The sequence below is a fragment of the Carcharhinus amblyrhynchos genome, chromosome 13, assembly GCF_965287045.1.
Source record: "Carcharhinus amblyrhynchos chromosome 13, sCarAmb.v2.hapA, whole genome shotgun sequence".
Classification (NCBI taxonomy): Eukaryota; Metazoa; Chordata; class Chondrichthyes; order Carcharhiniformes; family Carcharhinidae; genus Carcharhinus; species Carcharhinus amblyrhynchos.
This window is the reverse complement of record NC_137336.1, coordinates 73727205-73747213: the sequence shown is the minus strand read 5'-3', so window position 1 is coordinate 73747213 and position 20009 is coordinate 73727205. Positions and strand designations below refer to the sequence as shown.

Below are 20009 nucleotides of genomic sequence, written 5' to 3'. Positions count from 1 at the left end.
GGAGGTTACTTTCTAATGATGGGAGAATGAGAAACTTGGGCTTGTACTTCCTGGAGTTCGGGCGAATGCCAACACTTTCAGAATTCGTACAGGGTGTGTATAGATATTTACGCTGGCTGATGAATCTAAAAGCTGAAGATATATTCTCAGAGAAAGGGGAAAGTCATTTCAGAATGACAAGAGCAGGAATTTGTTCACTCAGATTCTGGTAGTTTTTTTTAAATTTTCTAACTGAACCTGCTCACGACTGAATCCGATGGATTTATGGAGGACAAAGACATCAATGAATATAAAAATATTACGGAAACCCGGCATTGAAGTTGATGATCAGTAACAATCAAATTCTATGTCAGAACAGACTCTACAGGCCAAAGAGACTATACATGTTTGTTTATTCTTATCTTTGCTCCCTGACTGATTAGTGATGCTATTGAGCAACTTTTGGTTCTTCCTGACTGGTTGAGCGCACTCCTGTTTATTGAGAGAGTCTTTGGTTGACTCATATGGCTGCAGTCATTGGCTGAGGTCGCAATTGCTGAGGCAGTTTTGAGCCAGTGTCTGCACAGCTCAAACTGGCTGTAATCCTTGTAGGTAGAAGATACCTGATTGGATGTGGCCAGCGTCTCTCACTGGATAACGCTCCTTCTCAGTGGCTGATGTTGCTATGAGTCAAAGGCAGTGGTCCTTGATTGTTTATACTTCACATCTTCACCATCACCCCTTGTCTGATGAAGCCCTTCTCTTTGTTTTATAGCTTTTGGTAGATTGCAGATAATTATTCAAATCGTTGGCTGCAAACACTCAAAGAATCATCTGGGTTCTTCTCAGTTGTTTTGTTTATTCATTAATTTAATAATTAAAGATACCGGGTATGCCACTGCCTTTCTGACCTGTTCTCTGAACTTCGACTGAGTCACCAGATAAATAAATGTGTTTGTGCAGCAATTTATATCCACAAGTAAAAATCCAACTTGTTGAATTGTAAATTCAAAATATGTGAGATAAACTAAACCTTTAATGGTGTAATATAAAAAAATTACCACAAACACTAACCACAAAAGAATGAAGCTGCCGGATATGGCAAAGAGTAATACCATAGACTTCTTTCTGCTCTCCATCTCAGGGTCAGTGTGATTTTCCCCCTTATTCTGACCCCTCAACCCCTTACGAACTTGACTGGCCACTAAAATATGCCTGACTGTCAAAACATTGAGCAAAATAATTAAAATAAATGGGAGGAAAGGCATTAAAACCTTATGGAACCAATTATATCCAACCCACCTTGGATCAGTAAAAGTAGTTGGCTTTTGTTTACATCCCCAAGGCACATTGTCGATTATCACTCCAGGTTCATTCGTAAAGTAGTTAGGGATGTTCTTTGAAACGAGAAAGATACCTGTTATTGTAAGAACCAAAGTTGCAGTTTTCTTGGTGCAATATTTTGTTTTCAGCTTCGGGCAACAAATGGCCACAAATCGATCAAAGGAGAAAGTGACGGTGAACCAAACGGAACAGTCTGTGGCTACAGGAACAAGGACTGCGTTAATTCCACACACAGGGGTGATGTCCAAGAAACACACTGGGAAGTAATAGTAACTGATTTTATTTAGAATGGCCTGCGTAATAATGACCAGTAGATCGGCCGTTGCCATAGCTACAAGGTAGCAAGTGGTGCAGCTGGAAAGTCCACACTTTCCACGGGACAAGATTACAATTGCCAGCAAATTGACTGTAAGACAGAAAATAGAGAAAGGACGATTAATTAGAAAACAAACACTTTCTGTGTCTGACACAAATATAGGTGGAGATGCCGGCGTTGGACTGGGGTAAACACAATAAGAAGTCTATCAGCACCAGCTTAAATCCCAACAGGTTTATTTGGTAGCACAAGCTTTTGGAATGTTGTTGTTTTTTTCCTCAGGTACTTGAAGAGTTGTGTCCTCAAACAGGGCATATATAGACACAGACTCAACTTACAAAATAATAGTTTTTTTTTCAGGTAACCAAGTCTTTACAGGTACAGACAATGTGATGGAGAGAGGCTTAAGCACAAGTTAAAGATGTGTGAATTGTCTTCAGCCAGGATACTTAGTGAGATTTTACAAGCCCAGGCAAGTCGTGGGGTATAGATAGTGTGACATGAACCTAAGATATGCTTGAGGCCTTCCTTATATGTACAGAACTTAGCTCTCAGTTTCACTCGGCAATTTTACATTGTCTTGTGTCAGGAAGGCTGTTTTGAAGAACGTTTACCTGAAGACCAGAGGCTGAATGCCCGTGACTGCTGAAGTATTCTCCCACAGGAAGAGAATGTTCTGGCCTGGTGATGTTGAATGGTATTCTTTCATCCGTTGTCATAGCATCTGCATGGCCCCGCTAATACACCATGCCTTGGGATATCTTTTCGTGCAGCGTGTCAGGAAACACAGACAACATTGGCAGAGTCACAAGAATACATAGAGTACCTGGTGGATGGTTTTATCATGTGAGATGATGGCATCCATGTTGATGATCCGGCACATCTTGCAGAGGTTGCTGAGACAGGGTTGTGTGGTGTTGTGGTCACTGTTCTCCTGCAGGCTGTAGTTTGCTGCGGACAATGGTCTGCTTAAAGTTGTGCAGTTGTTTGAAGACAAGAAGTGGGGGTGTGGGGCTGGCCTTGATGAGATGTTGAACTTCATCAATGAAATGTTGAAGGCTCTGGAGAAGATGTCATAGCTTCTCTGATCCAAGGAGGTACTGGATGATGAAGCGTACTCTGTCCACCATACCCCGTGTTTGTCTTCTGAGGAGGTCGCTGCAGTTTTTCACTTTGGCTTGTCGATCAATGAGTTGAGTGCCATGTACTTATGAGGGTGTCTTTCAGTGGCTTTTGTTGTCTGTTGTGATCCTCCTCATCTGAGCAGATCCTGTGTATACGGAGGGTTTGTCCTTTGGGGGTGGCTTCTTTAACGTGTTTAGGGTGGAAGCTGGAGAAGTGGAGCATCATGAGGTTATCCATGGGCTTGTGGTATAGAGAAGTGCTGAGGTGACCATCCTTAATCGAGGTGCGTATGTCCACGAATGCAAGTGATGCTGGAGAGTAGTCCATGGTGAGTCTGATGTGGGATGGAACTTGTTGCTGTCATCATATAGTTGTTTCAGTGATTGTTTGCCATGAGTCCAAAGGAAGAAATGTCATTGATGTGTTCAGTGTACAGTGTCGGTTGAAGGTTCTGTGCGATTAAGAGGTCTTGTTCGAACCTGTGCATGAAGATGTTCACATATTAAGATATGAATTGGGTCCCAATGGTTGTCCCTTGTGACTGGATGAAGAACTGGCTGTTGAAGGTGAAAACGTTGTGGCCCACGAAGAAGAGGATGAGTTGTGTAATTGCAACTGGAGATTGGCATTGTTGGTGTTGAGTACTGCGGCAGTTGCAGCAATGGTGTCTTCGTGGGGGACGCTGGCGTAGAGTGCCAAAACATGCATTGTGACAAGGAGTGCTCCTAGTTCAACTACTCCATGTGTGCTGTGTTTCTATAGGATGTCCGCAATGTCGGGACAGAAGCTTTTATTTTTGTACAATGGGCTTCAGGATGCCCTCAACGTAGCCAGTGAAGTTCTCACACAGGGTCCCATTGCCTGATATGATGGGTCGGCCGGTGTGTGTTGGCCTTGTGTATCTTTGAGAGGTAGCAGAGATCTCCAACACTGTAAGTACGTGGGATGAGGGCACGGATGGTGCTCTAAGGTCCAAGTCAAAGGTATTGATCAGTCTATTGAGTTGACGGGTGTGTTCTTGGTCGGAACTGCGAGTAACTGTCTGTAGAGTTCCTTGTTGTTCAGTTATCCGTACACTTATTTACAGCAATCCGTTCTGTTCAGCATTTCAGTGGCCCCTCCTTTGTCTGCTAGTTTGATGACAAAGTTGTGGTTGGCCTTGAGAGTACGGATGGTATTGTGTTATGCTTGGGTGATGTTCGGCGTTGCATTATGAACGTGGCTGATGAATCTGGCATTGACGCACCTCCTGACAGCTTCGACATGCATGTCAAGGGCAGCGGCCTTCTGGAGGAGGTGAATGCGACTCTTCCCTCTTTGATTGTTGCACCATAGATCTCTCGGTACACTGTTCCAATTCATTGGCTGTCTCATTTTGTCCGCTGTTGGCCTCTTTGAGTTTGTGGAAGAACTCCCACAGCCTCATTCTCCTGATGAATTCCTCTGTGTCCACTGCAGACTGATGGGCTCCATTTTGGCGGTGTGGCAAAAATTGAGCCCTCGGCTGAGAAATTTGATTTCGTCTGGTCGAAATGTGCAGTCTGACAACTTGACAATAGACTTCACTGTCGTGGTACTGTTTTCTACCGTGGTAACTGGGAGGCTTGGTTGCTCCTGGTGGTGATGCCGAGTTTCTCCAGTCTCCATGTAGATGGCACAGTTCCTTTGTCTCATCTGCTTGGCAGAATTTCACAGCTGATCTGCATCCTGAGCATAAGTTGAGAATATGGACACTATCTTGGTTTCCAGGATGTGCCATCTGCTGTACAGTTGGTGTATGAGGTGGTTGAGGAATGTGAGAGAGGTGCGATGAGAAAGTCTCTCAGCATTATCACTGTTATAGCTTGACATAAGTGGTTTCAGATTCTGTAGTCCTTTCAGTATCTTGTCTGCTTTCTTGCATCTTTGCAGAAACTTGATGTCTCTGTCGATATACACAATCTTCTTGGAGATCCTTTCCACTTGGAGCCAGCAGTTTGAGGTGTCAATGTTAACCATGGTTTGGAGATGCTAGTGTTGGATTGGGGTAAGCATAGCAGCAACACGCTCAACCCCAGCTTAAAGTCCAACAGGTTTATTTGGTAGCATAAGCTTTTGGAGTGTTGCTCCTTCCTCAGGTGAGTGAAGAGTTGTGTTCACAAACAGGGCATACATAGCACAGGCTCAGTTTGCAAGATAATGGTTGGAATGCAAGTCTTTTTGGGCAACCAAGTCTTTACAGGTATAGACAACGTGAGTGGACAGATGATTAAACACTGCTTAAAGAGATGTGAATTGACTCTAGCCAGGACAGTGAGTAAGATTTTACAAGCCCAGGCAAGTCGTGGGGGTTATAGACAGTGTGACATGAACCCAAGATCCCGGTTGAGGCCATCCTCATGTGTACGGAACTTGGCTATCAGTTTTCGCTCACCGATTCTGCATTGTTATGTGTTATGGAGGCCACCATGGAGAAAGCTCATCCGAAGATAAGAGGCTGAATGCCCATGACTCCTGAAAAAGAGCACTCCTGTCTGGTGATTGTCCAGCAGTGTTCACTCATCTGTTGTCGTAGCATCTCCTTGCTGTTGCCACTGTACCACATCTCGGGACATCCTTTCCTACAGTGTATCAGTTAGACAACGTTGGTCAATCGACAGTTCCAACGCACCACAGTGAGAAACCGTGCTGACATCCTCAGAAGACGAACATGGGACACAGCGGACAGAGTACCCTCCGTTGTCCAGTACTTCCCCGGAGCGGAGAAGCTACAACATCTTTGTGGGCCTTCAACATGTCATCGATGAAGACAAACATCTCACCAAGACCATCACCACACCCCCACTTCTTGACTTCAAACAACTGTACAACCTCAAACAGTCCACAGCAAATGACCCAGCCTTCAGGAGAACAGTGACCATGATACAACTTCCATAGCAGCCACTGCAAGATGCCATCAACACAGATGTTATCATCTCACGTGAGAACACCATCCAGCAGATACACCGTACATACTCTTGCAACTCGGCCAATGTTGTCTACCTGAAACATTGCAGGAAAAGATGTCCCAAGGCATGGTACATTCGAGAGACCATGCAGACGGTATGACATTGGATAAACAAACACCACACGACAGTCACCAGGCAGTAGTGTTTTCTTCCTGTCGGGAAACACTTCAGTTGTCACGGGCATTCAGCCTCTGATCTTCGGATAAGCTTCCTCCAAGGCAGACTTCACGACACACAACACAGAATCGCCAAGTAAAAACTGATAGCCAAGTTCCACACACATGAGGACAGCCTCAACCGGGATCTTGGGTTCATGTCACACTATCTGTAAACCCCACCACTTGCCTGAGTTTGCAAAATCGCATAACTGTCCTGGCTGGAGACAATTCACACCTCTTTAACCTGTGTTTAACCATTTCTCCACACATATTGTCTATCGCTATAAAGACCTGATTATGTGCAAAAGACTCGCATTCCAACAATTATTGTATAAATTGAGTCTGTGTCTATGTCTGCCCTGTTTGTAAACGCAACTCTTCACTCATCTGAGGAAGCAGCAGCACTCTGAAAGCTTGTGCTACCAAATAAACCTGATGGACTTTAACCTGGTGTTGAGAGACTCCTCACTTTGACGCAAACAGCAGGGACATGATTTAGCAACACAAACTGGGGCAGAGGGTGACATGAAACAATCTTAGCCATGATCCTAATCCACCTCCAAGTTGCCAAATTCCAGGCTTAACACACTTGGTATATAGTTCAATCAATTCCAATGAAATGGATTGGCAATATGTGTCTGTGAGAGTATTTTAACGAGGCTGAGAGTCTCTGTTATCATCTGTTGTTTAGCTCTGATGGACAGCTTTGCCAATCAAATTCTGCAACCCAAACAAAATCACACAGGATTGACGCTGGAAACCTCACCTCACCCCAGACCAAATATTGGAGGCCATTGGTAATTGGACTCTGACACACAACTGGTGTGGTTGGACTTATTCAATGATTATTGGAATTCTCCAACATTAGCACCTCCAACCAACGATCGGAAGCTTCCCACGTTTGGAATGTCCCCGGGGCATATTGTTCCCAGGAATATACCAAACCTGGATTCCAACCCTCCACAAGATTAGCTCTAGATGGTGCTTGTCCTGAAGCTTCTAGCTGCAAGATCACAGTAATTGCAGCTTCAGCTTTTTTCCATGATATATTCATTTCCAATGTCTGAAAATTATGCGACTGGAGCTTGTCTGGAATTGAGAACTGTCCAAATACATATTTTTTCATTCCAAGAAGCAGAACTATTTCTGGCTCAGATGCTAACAGAAACGTACACTCCCTGAAAATGGATTTTGGCCAGAATGAGGCCTTCCAAGGCCAGGCCATCCCATCCCGTCCCTATGTTCAGAGCCAATTCAGAATCATATCTCTGATGTATTGGCATACTGTGCAAAGCATTGTTTCTTGCATGCTATAGGCAAAGCATAACTTTCATAAAGAAGGAATGGAAAGGGTGCAGAACATAATGTTACAGTCATAGCTAGTTTGTAGAGCAAGAGCAACTTAACGTAAGGTAGTCCCAGTCATAAGTCTGATGGCAGCAGGGAAGGAGCTGTATTTAAGTCTGTGGTATGTGTCCTCAGACTTCTGTGTAATTTTGCCAGTCAAATAAATCAAATCAAAACCAAATTCCTTCCGTTGCCAGAGACATCTAATGGACGCCACCTCCACCGCCTCCCCCCCCCCCCCCCGCCCCGCCTCCTACAATTAGGAGCACAGGCTCACTTGGAAAATGAAGAAGATATTTATTGTTTCCATCTTTTAACCACAGGCTTAATTGGGACAGGCAATAAAATATTTAATTATTGAAGGCAGTGTTATTGTTGCTTGAGTCTCAGGAGAATAACATAGCAGATTGATGGCAGAGAGAGCACAATTGGAGATATCAAAGATGTGATTGAAAATTCAGCCTCAGTTGCATTCTGAATTGAAAATGTGTACAGTCCTTTCCGAATGTACAAGATATTCGATGGGAACCAAGCAATCTCGTTACAGAATTCTAATGCTTTCAGGCAAATCACCTTTTCACCTGGAATGTCCCCTGAATGTGGTACAGAAGCAACAGAGGTCTATTTCCTCTACTTGCAGAAAAAGGTTAAAATGAGCAGACGTCACGTGTGTTGGACGAATTTGAGAGCACGAGGCATTGTACCTTCATCCAGGGCTAGATAGTAGAATGAATTCAAACTTTTAATTAAATATTTAAGTTGACATTATCTTAATTGTAATTCGGTAAGAATATAAAAATGTAACTTTGTTCATCCAGTTGGACAATAGACCACTTGGTTAACCCTTATTATATTCTAAATTAATCCACAGATGACATAAATGACTGATTAACTGAGTTGAGATTGAATGTGCCATAATTGAAGAATGCATACTCAATCAAATATTTAGTCGGCCTGAAGATCAAAGAATCGACCTTGAGTTGGGAAATATGTTGAGAAAATGCGTGTTTAAATATCTGGCTAACTCCATTAATTGATCCTAGATAATTTAATGCGGTTCGAAAGTATCATATATAACACATCCGTCTCAGGGTCCCACCCACATCCAACCCGCTCCCCCTCGTCGAACACCTCAGCATGAAGTTCTCATGATGTTAGGTCCACTCAGACTCAGACAGGCTTCAACATAGACTCCGCTCAAGATACCAGGATGGCCAGTGAGATGGGCGATGAAGCAAGAAAAAAAAAGGTTGACGTTGGACTTAGATGAATGTGTTGGGATGTTTGGGAAATAATCCGTGTAGGAGATGGTGGAGTATAAGTAACCACAGAATGTTTCCCACGGAAGAGAAAATGTGGAAGTTGCAACAGAGCCACTTGGGCGAAAAAAAAGATCAGGTATGATACTCAAGATGGAGGGAAATCTGAGATGAGCAAAAGTTTCAGAAGCATTGATCTGAAAATTGCTTCACAGGAACAAATGGTATGGAGCTGGAGCAACAAGGAGAAATTGAAATAGAGTCTTTCCATGTAGCGGAGGAACAGGAAGGATAATCACGGGATTTTCAGGCGTCAGTCAACTTATATTAGGCATTGGTGGAAATGAATTCTGTGAAATGCATGTCAATACTTCGCCGAAGGGAAGTGTCAGAGAAGAGCATGGCGAAGAGATCTTGCAAATTAAAAGCAATGCTTCTGAAGTGTTTAATATAAAGCAAAAGGAGGAACCGGCGCCACCGCATTAGCAATGTACACATAAACCTAAGAACGATTGGAATAAGCAATTGTCACCATGCCCTGCAAAAACTATCCAGGAGAGTTGCATGTATTCTAATCAAAGACAGCAGCTCTGGCACAGCTAAAGACTCTCTGTCATTCAGTGGGGCAACTTCTTGAGTGTGTAACATGCAGATGGTTACACCCGAACCCAACAGTTTTGTACATTTCAAAAGTCCATGTGCAGAAATCAGGACGAGGAACCAAAGAGGGTTTAAATTTCCAAGACGGCCCTGCTGAAGAAGAGGCGATTTTCAGCAGAAATCAACATTGAAGGAAATTAAAGGGATACATTCAAACTCGGAATACCTCAACACGAGTTGGTAAAGGGGAAATGGCCCTTTGGTGTCTGCGAACCGAAATACTCTCCATTGCTATTTAAAGCTGGGATTTAACGGGCTCATGCACATGCGAGAGAAAGGCTCACATGGGTAAGAATGGAAATAGATTTCTGGAGCACACCCCTAACTCAGAGAGGATATCTCTCTTGTGGGACAGTCGGGATAGAATGAACTAGAGTACAGAGATTCAGAGGCTGACGAAGGAAGAGACAAATCTGAAAAAAGGACCTAAATGCCAGTGTAAAGTCCAAAAGCAATTTCATGCTTGATCAACTTTATTGAATTATTTGAACAAATTTAAGAAATGGCAGATGAAATCAATGAGGTCTATTGCGTTAAAATTGTTGCCAAACACTTTGATTTTTAAAGGCCTTCTGGAATTTATACAATAAACTCATGACGGATCTGAAATCAAGAGAAGACTAAGGCAAAGGCAGAATGGACAGCAAGACGGAATACTGGGGGTAAATCTTAAAAGGCTTTAAAACAGATTGCTGGAAAGTGCAAAATGGCATTCCATAATTTGTGCGGGGATTATTGTCATATGCGATTTATATGATCAATAGGGTAGAAAGAAGAAAATTCTAAAATGTACAGATAGATCCTTTTCATCACGCTGAAATCAGGATGAATCGAAAACAATGGATAACTTATTCGTAATAATGCGTAGACACGTTGGATATTTCAGTGGGAAATATATTGCACAAAGCTAAGCTTCAGCTGCCGCGTTTTGATGACAACAACAAATTTCGCAAACACTCCTGAGAAAATAAGTGTCTGCGTGGGCTTATTGAGTTTCCGCGTTCAGCACGGGATAATTTAGGACAGCAGTCAACACAATTTAACAAGGCGTACAAAATCTAAACAAAACATTGTCGATCATTTCTAGAGGGCTGGAAGCAAAAGGAAAAGAGCAAAATGAATTGCAATACTGCAACACTTCTGCCTGATTGTTTACATGTCAGGGAAGAGATTATTTTTGTTTCTATTGGAGTGCCTTAATAGAAAACAGAGAAATATCCAAGCGTCTCACATTATGTGATCCTTACCTAAAAATTCCAGCAAACATCAAATACATTCTACTATTCATTTAATCGATTAGTGAAGTACTGCTGCTTCCATGAAAAAGAGAGATTACCTTCTAAAAATATAATTTCAAAATTGATTCAAAATATCCCAATTTGACTCCTGACCTACAGGTAGTATAATATTACACTGACAGAAAATTCTAATTCTACATGTTTACAAGGATCAGATATTTCATTCTGTTAGTAGCACTCAATCGTTCAATTTTACATTGGCAGATACTTCCAGTCACATATTGTTACAGTGGTCAGTTTTCCAAAATGGTTAGTAATCCATGCTTAACACATTCAGCACTGACAGATCCTCCCAGTAATATATGGTTAATGGGCCAGAATTTTGTTACCACACTCATTAAAATTCTATCATGGCAAATGTCTCCTGGACTTCAAAAGTGAAACACTTCGTTGTTGGAATTAATTATTTGAAAAAAAAAGTGGCCATGAGACGTAAACTGAATTATTTATTTAGATGAACACATTTCACATTTATTTCAGCATTAAAGTAAGCCTGACTTGCGATTAAAAGATAAACTTTAACTAAACTAAACATTTTGTTACAAAGGCAAATTTCCTGCTTCATAAATTTTATCAATTATTTGGTGATTGCATATCTGAGACAACTAGATCAGCATGTAACATTGCGAATTTGAAAATGAGACCAGAGAACATCTTACCCGGTTATTTAAACGAGTTCAATAGTTATATTCACTTACTAGGAACACCAATTGGAGCAACGATCATGTAGAATATTTTCTCTGCCATATAAATTGGAAGCATGTTTAGTGCAAAGCGATGTGTCGCTGGCTGTTGTAGACAATCATGGCACAAAACTCTGAAATGATGCATTCCCGGAGATTACCTTTTATAGCCTGTGGGACCACATTGGGATGATGAGATTGCAACATCATTCAGTTAGAGAAAATGTTTATGAACAATCAGACGCTGACAGCTTGTTAATTCCCTTCTGTGAATGCTGACGTTGACTGGGCAAATTCCAAAGACTGGCAGTTGTTTTTACAGTAATTGATGAATAAATTGAGCAGTTGTGTTCTCTCCGAAATGGTGCTGTCACTCAAACCACGATCAGTCTCGACATTAGATCACATTTTGTGCCAGTGATTGCCTTCACTTGGTCTGTGACCATTCAGTATGTAAATTCCCAATGACAAGGGACCACTGCACGACTGTCCTCTTGGATCTATTTGTGCTCTTTACTTGGAAATTCAGTTAATGATCAGAGAGCGATCATTGTTAAGGTGGATTGCAGTATTCAGTTAATAAAGGTTCTAAAAAAAATCAAGACACATACAGATTCCACGAATGAAACGAATAATCATATCGAACCGATACAGCACTTGAAATAAATACAACACCTTACACCATGTTAAAACAATATGCAGTATTGAATCATCAACATTGTGTCAACAAATATAGCTCCACAAACTCAAAGAGACGTTCCAATCAATACAAGTGGTCCTACTGGTGCAGAACCTTCGATAATTGCAGAACCTCAAACTGACACAGATCCTTTACCCGACATAAACCCTCCAAATGGTCCAGACCATGCAACTGATTCATATCCTCCAACTGATGATCCATTGTACAATGCTAATTCTGGTGCAAGCATGGCATCTCACATTCGAGTGCAAGACCAACCGAAACTAATGAAACAAGCCAACGTAACATGTCAGCTGAAGCCAACAGTGGTCTCACATCAGTCATGAGGGGAATCTAATGTCTTACAATAATAGGTAATCTCATACTGACCTAAACAGATAAAGAGAAGAAATAATGTTTTGTGTCAATGCTGGAGTAATTAAAATAAAAATGCGTTTCTCCTCTTCTTATCTTTGTATGGTTTAGGGGCATTATGGTGTCGCCCAGTCCTTTGACCATCTTCTGCCATTCAATAGGATCATGGTTTATCTATCTCAAATTTATTTACGTGCCCCATTTTCAAACACTCCGAATTTCCGTGAGTGACTAAACATCTATCGCACTCAGTCTTGAACCTACTCAACGTCTGGACATTCACAGTCCTTGACAAAGAGAATTCCAAATGTTTGCATTCATCAGGGTGAAGAAATTTCTCTTCGCCTCCTTTGCCATCCCCAAATACTGAGACTTTCATCCTGTGCCCTGAACTCTCCAGCTAGGGTCAAGCGAGAATAAGCATTTACACTGTCAAACAGTCCAAGGATTGTACAATTTTCAATCAGATATTCTCTCACTCTTAACTTCCAGGTCATAATGCTCAATGTTACTTAATCTCTCCTCACGGAATAGTAACATCTTACCAGGAGTCAATCTATTGAGTCTTCATTGCATCCTCTTTAAGTGAAGTATGTCCTTCCTTAGATGTGGAGATTGAAGTTACTCGCATTTGAGGCAGAATGTCTCGGGCACCGAGTGTGCAGAACAACAAAGCGGCTGATACGAAAAGGGCCCCTCTTTACATTCCACCTATTGATTTCAAAACACAGCGTTTTGAATCGAAAAAAAGGACATAAACAGTTCAGACCATCTTTCCGTGTTTAACAATGGGACCAGTGTGATTACCATTCTGTTTCTCTCTGCGCTGATGTTTCTAAACTACTGATTATTTCTGTTTTCAAAATGTGTTCGGAATTTCGACATCAATTCCATACCCATATTACCTTTTTTTATATAAGAGGAAGTTAGCTCCAGCGAAAACAATATGTTGCACTGATCTGCTTGAACTTTTATTTATTCAGCAAATGATGAAGTTTAACGATGCACCAGGGGCTTTTGCTTAGCAGTAGTTCTTAGTTATTAGATATAAGTACCTTGTCCTGTAGGCTTTTTAACAACATTCCACCCAACTAGTAACATGGGGAAAATGCTTAAAATATGCCCACTTCCTTCCTCACTCCCAACAAATTTTCCTTAGACGACCAACCTTTCTCCATTCTTCATTACTTCCCTTCCCACCCAAAACCACCATGCTTCTGCATCTTCCTCAATATCATTCCCCGAACGGATCCATTGCTATTTTCATTCCCTTGCTACCCCATATCCTTTTTTTTGGTCTTGCATGCCACATTCGTATTCTCCCCTGGCTTTTCTCCCAAATTCTCCTGATATTGAATTGTTTTTACGTGTCTGCCTATTCCATCAACCTGTTTATATCCTCCTGAAAAACATTCATGGCGTTCTAGCAGTTCAGAATACATCCAAGTATCGCAACAACTTCACTGATTGCAATTTTACAGGATAATTTTACATGATAAACCCGCGTCTGGTTTAGACTGATTCATTAAAAGTCGCATTTTCTTCGGTCAGAAGTAAGTAAACTCTGATGAAATGCGTATCGTAATTAGTTTCAATTAAAAAGTTAAGCAGTTACGTAGCAAAGTTTCAGCTACCGGATTAAAGATACAACAAGTTTCCAATAAAATGCCGACTGGCACAATATTTTGTCTCTGAAGAAGCAGCGTTTTATGAATTGCTGGGCATTCACAAGATTAATAGACAAGAAAACAAAGTGACAGGAAATGTAGAAATTTTGCGGACAACATACTTTCTTACAGCTCCTGCACCTCACCACTTTATCACTGAGCAAATCCTTGATGCGAGTTTGAATGTTTGTGAAATGAAGACAAAGGGAGATCGCAGGTCCCTCCATAAAGGGTGAGCTTCCAAAAAAGAAAATGCAAACGAAAAGCCAGTACGGTGCTTCTTATCAGACACCGAATGTCACTCTCGCAAAAGTAGAGTTTATTTATTAGCCACATAAGGCTTGCACTAACACTGCAATGAAGTTACTGTGAAAGTCCACTATCACCACACAATAGATTGAGTCCTGGTAACCAGCATGTCTTTCAGACTGAAGGAGAAAACAGTAGAACCCAGAGAAAACCCACGCAGACACAGGAAGAACGTGCAAACTTCACACGGACAGAGATCTAGGCTCGGATAGCTCAGTCATTAGCTCATCGCAACATTAAATCTGATAATCTAGGGCTTCAGTGCCCATGAAGGTATTGCATTTCGTCAAGATTGTTCAGTTTCCATGAAACAATGAAAAACGACTGATAAAAGCTGACTTCTTCTAATAAGAACATAATAAATAGGAGCAGGAGTAGGCCATCTAGCCCTTTGAGCCTGCCCCGCCATTCAATAAGATCATGACTGATCTGTCGCTGCTCAGTTCCACTTTCCCGCTTTCTCCCCATAACCCTTAATCCCCTCTCCTATCAAAAACCCATCAACCCGCGTCTTAAAAATATTTAGCGAGGCAGCCTCCACCACTTCAACGGGCAGAGAATTCCAGAGATTCACCACCCTTTGAGTGAAGAAGTTCCTCCTCAGCTCCGTTCTAAACCGCCCCCCTTTTATCTTGAGGCTGTGCCCCCTAGTCCTAGTGTCTTTTTTGAGCGGGAAGAGTCTCTCCACCTCTATCCTATCCATCCCATTCATCATCTTATACGTCTCAATGAGATCTCCCCTCATTCTTCTAAACTCTAACGAGTACAAACCCAGTTTATTCAGCCTCTCCTCATAGTTCAACCCCCTCAACTCCGGTATCAGCCTAGTAAACCTCCTCTGCACTCCCTCCAAGGCCAAAATATCTTTGCGCAGGTGCGGCGCCCAAAACTGCACACAGTACTCCAGCTGCGGCCTCACCAATGCCCTATACAGCTGCAGCAAGACCTCCCTACTTTTATATTCAATCCTCCTCGCTATGAAGGCCAGCATCCCATTTGCCTTCCTGACCACCTGCTGCACCTGCAAGCTGGGTTTTTGCGACCCATGCACAAGGACCCCGAGGTCCCTCTGCACCGTCGCCAAATGCAAAACAGGAAGTCTGATGCCATTTTATAAGATATTGAAGACAACAACATGAACAATGATGAAACAAGACTTTGGAAGTTTAAGATCTAGAGCATCAGGCTCCCAATCAAAGGGACCAGAGTTTCACTTCCTTTGAAAGTGGATTGGCAAGGTAAATATGTGGGGTTGCAGAAATAGGGCCTAGGTAGGATTATGGCTGGTGCAGCCTCCATGGGCCGCTTGGCTGCCTTCCAACTGTAGAGGTTCTATGAATGCTTGGCAGAAGCAACGGTTATGTTTCTTCAATTTGTGAAATATTTTATCCATTAATATTCAGGTTCAAGAGGTTACCATGCTGTGACCATGTCTCCACGATGATGATTAGCTTGTAAGATTTTATTTACGTTTGTGTTTTCACTTCAAATGTATTATTACGAATCTTACGCACATTCAGTTACAGAGATTTTCGTCTGTCTTCACTTTTTTTTAATCTAACGCTATCTGCTGGTATAGTGTTAGTTTTGTGTTGTTTGTCCCTTTCTCTGACGCAATTGTTATTATTTCTCTCATTTCTCTCTTCCTTTGCTGCGTTGTTGTCTTTGCATAAATTATTACGGCCTCCCCACCCCCCGCCCACCCCCGATTTAAAGACCTCTTTACTGGCATAACTATAGGTCTTGCCTGAGCACTGTTAGGTGAAGAACGTTCCAACCAGTATGATTCCGGGCTTAGTGTGGCAAGGTAAAAGTTCAAACTGGTATTAATTGGGTAAAGAAAGCGGAAGGCGGTGGGAAGGCGGGGGGGAGGGGGTGTCAACATGAGATTTCACTCAATCGATGATCACCTGAGCATTCATGTTTCATTCCATATCTGAGCAATGATTTGGGCGTAGGTAAGTCACTTTCCATGAAGGGGCGAAAAGTAAAAAGAATGTTGAAATCTTCTGCCCCTTGATCGGAATTTTACAACTGAATAGTTATCACGGTCCACATAAATATAGTTTTTTTTTTGAACGGAAGACATGGAAAATTCCAAAGTTGTATTCCCTGTATTCGTGAAGACAATCCCTCCCTACCAACGATACCTCAGTGGACACGGATAATACATTTAATGTTGACTTTTATGCCAGAATGTCTGGAAGCTTATCTCAGTTGAAAACAGATCGGAATTTGTTTGGTTGGCCTCTGCCTCACAGCTCCAGGGGCCCATGTTCAATTCTGGCCTTGTGTAAATGTTTTTTTGTGGCGTGTTCCCCTGTTTATGCGCGGGTTTCCTCTGGGTGCCCCAGTTCCCTTTCATAATTCTACGGTGTGCAGGTTCGATTGATTGTCCATAATTCTTCGCCCTTTAGTTTCCGGAGATTTGTAGATTAGCATGGCAAATACAAATCTCTTTAACCTGTGCTCAATGCTCCTTTCACTCACATTGTTGGCCACTTTAAGACTTGAATAGCAGTTTAGGTGTAAAGATTCGCATTCTAATCAGTAATCTGTAAACTGTCTGTGCTGTTATATGCTCTGCCTGAGGCCAGTACTCTCCATTCACCTGACGAAGAGGGAAAGCTCGAAAGCTTGTGAGTTTACTCTCAAATAAATCGGTTGGACTTAAACCTGGTGTTGTCAGACTTCTTACTGTGTTTACCCCAGTCCAACGCCGGCATCTCCACGTCAATACGTAGGGTGACAGGGATAGGGTGTGGGTAAGGTGCTCAGTCGGAGAATCAGTGCAGACATGATTTTTTTTCTGCTTCTGCACTGTAAGGATCCTCTGATTCTATGATTTCATCACTTTGGACTTAACATGTGCCTATTTCCCTTTGTGGACATACACAGAGAATTGAGTTTAATATTGGTTCTCATTGTTTTCACACTTCTGCACCTAAAGTGAGGCAAGAAACCTATCCTGAAAATATGGTCTTACGACCAAAATCTGTTTCACTGGGTATAATTGAATTCTCTAGACTAATTAGACCAGAGAATGTAGGTAATGTAAAAAATGTGAGAAAACTATTTCACGTTGGATGTGGAAAGCAGATTCGAAGTGTTCAGGAGTCCCATGTTCAGAGGTTGAAAAGAAAGGGCATAATGGGGAACAGAGAAACGGGTTGATCTTTAAAAAAAACCTATGGAAGTTTGTTTCAAATTATTTCATGATCCGAAATACATTCATTGAAACACATTCAGTGTAAGGTCGTCAAATTGGAGACTTGTTGGAAGAGATCTTGCTAAACATGAAACTTTAAAACGTCATATTAAGGTGATGTGTGCTTGTGTTCAAAGATATAAGTCATCTGGAAGGATTGATTTTGCATTACCAGTTCAGTTTGAAACGGAGTATCCTGACTAGTGTTCTTGCCAAGAATGGTGGAGCAGGTTTGAACAGGCAACTGCCCAATCTGTTTCTCATAATAAATGTCAATTTGAGCCGCTCCGCTGCGGTTTTCAGTCACGGCCAGCAGATGTCGCCACACCCCTGAACAATGAAATTTACAGATCAGATAAGGTTGCAACACGCAACGATTCCTTATATGATGGTTCTAGATGCATTTTGATCAATAAAACATCAGCCGTAGTATAATTTAAACTGTCCCCTCTACAGTATTTGTCACTCCAACTTTTGACTGATTTTCGTTCAGAGAAAAAAAACTGTTTTAGATTAAGTCGTTGTTGAATAATATTATTAGTGATTGATTCGTGTGCGACCAGAGACTCAGAATTAATCTACATTTGTCAATCTCTCTCTTTCTGGATGCTTCAATCTGGTGTATCTGAACGAGATCCTTTCAGTATTCCTCTCCCTGCAGTTGCTGTACACGTGCACTGCCAGTGTGTCAGAAACAGGGCAACGTGCAGAGGAAAAGCGGAGCAGGAGTCGACCATTGGTATTTCAAACCTGTTCATGTCTCTGATGCATGAATGTCCGGGATTCATTCTGTTTCAGTCGGCCTCTCATGTTTCCATGGCTGTGCGAGTCATTTTGCATCGGACAGATACTTTACAATTTATAATTAGGGAACGCAATTTTTATTTGTTAGTCTCCAGAGTTGCCTTTGGACGCGGCATTCATGCTGTCCCTGTCAATGTTCTCTTCTGTGTGAGTGTGGAATTCATTCTGTATCTGTTAGTTTCCAGTACTTTGCGTGGGGATAGGGAGAGCGAGGGGATTTATTCTGTCTCTGCCAGCCTCTGATGCCTTGTGCACATTTTAGATTCTAAAGTCTGTTTGCAGCACTGTGCGCACCTTTTTTAATCTACGAATAATCTCTTTCCTGGCTCAGCACGTACTATGTGCTCCTCGTTATATAGTAGTTAGTATCCCCACCTGTCACGCGGGAGACCGCGGTTCAATTCCCCGACGGGGAGGGGTTTAATTTTTCATTGCAGTTCATTGAAAGCTGATTTCCTGGTTGGAAAAAGTGACAGTCAGTGAGCACGCTGTTGGGCAATCAGACGACTGTCGAAGTTCAGAGCCCGCATTGAATTAGAAACTTGATACGGGACAACAACATGAAGGCAAGGAAGATGAACTGAACCTTTCTGAATGACTGATCAGAGCCCAACTCGAAAATTATCACCCATTGTGGACAACACAGTTTAGGAAAGATGGAAAGGTTTTCGAGATAGTGCAGAAGAATTATTATTGTTATTATATTATTATTATATTATTATTCGAATAATACAGGGATTCGGCGATGTAAAAGGAACGTGAAGCTGGGGCATTGTCATCCACGCAGAGAAAGCTAACAGAAGGGTTACTAGAGCTGTTCAAAATGCTGAAGTAAAATAACCTGCGTCCAATGGAAGAGACGGGAGCCACAGGATAAAAATTGACAAAGTAATCAGAGGGGGGAATGAGAAAAGTTTATTTGATGCAACGGATTATTTTTTCATAGAATTGCTGAGTTGAAATGACTGGCGACTAAGAACTTCGAACAATACGGATTACTGAATACTCTGAGCAGCTCTGATATCCTGTGTGACTGTCTGCGCTCCGGGAGAACTCCCGCACGACCAATTCATGACCGTCTGGCCACAATTTTCACCTGGAGTTCACTCTCTGAACGGGAGGTGGCGTTGTGCTCAAATTAATTATATTTTAAAAAATCCTCACTTCAGCTATTTTGCTCCTGCTGATCTAGTAGTTCGCTTTTCAGTGCTTCCACCGACGCGTCCTGTATTCGAAACCCGGTCAGAAAAGCGGATTCAGTAGTTAACAGTTTGTCGATAAGTGATAGTGGCGTTAACCTTGTGAAAAGCCGTTGTACGCGGAAGCAATGACTTGTGAAATGATCACACAAAGCGGATAGCCTTTACACAACGCAAGAGGCATGGCCTCAGTTTAAATAAAGTCTTTGCATGTAGCGATTTACTGAGGGAGATCATGTCCGGGGTGACCCCATTCCCGCTTGGCCTTTGGGAACAACCGGTCAAGCACATATACCCCTTCCAGCGCCATGTGTTTATCTGCCTGGCCTGGGAGATGTACCTGCAAAAGAGCTTGAATGTCCCCTTCAATGGGGTGACATACCGGTTCTTCTGGTCCACGGACGGCATGCGGTGCCATGCTTGTAAGGAAGTAGGGCATGTCAGAAAGTACCACCCTGCCTCCAAGACCGATAGCCCCCATCCCAAGGTGGCTGCAGCTGGCAACTAGCCCTGGCCCCACCCAACCAAGTACCAATTGCCTCCACGTAAAAGGAGGCCACACAGGCAGCTCGGGGAAAGAATATACCTCCGGCGCCCCTCCCAAACCATCAG

The 20009-nt window shown here is 42.4% G+C and overlaps 1 protein-coding gene across 1 annotated transcript; it reads right to left on the bottom strand.

Annotated features, from left to right (window-relative positions):
- Nucleotides 1-824: 824 nt before the first annotated feature.
- On the bottom strand, nucleotides 825-11235 carry LOC145351343 (putative G-protein coupled receptor 139). The gene is made up of 2 exons (XM_080200962.1): nucleotides 11172-11235; nucleotides 825-1729 (listed from the first exon to the last, which is right to left on the bottom strand). The coding sequence occupies exons 1-2, from the start codon at nucleotides 11233-11235 to the stop codon at nucleotides 825-827; spliced, it is 969 nt and encodes a 322-aa protein (XP_080057088.1).
- Between the last annotated feature and the right edge of the window lie 8774 nt (nucleotides 11236-20009).

Bases quoted from the DNA above. Each gene is read 5' to 3' on its own strand.
- LOC145351343 (XM_080200962.1), bottom strand. From the start codon at position 11,235: ATGCTTCCAATTTATATGGCAGAGAAAATATTCTACATGATCGTTGCT. The intron at 1,730-11,171 runs GTAAGTGAATAT...TCTGTCTTACAG, and splicing joins TGCTCCAATTGGTGTTCCTA to TCAATTTGCTGGCAATTGTA.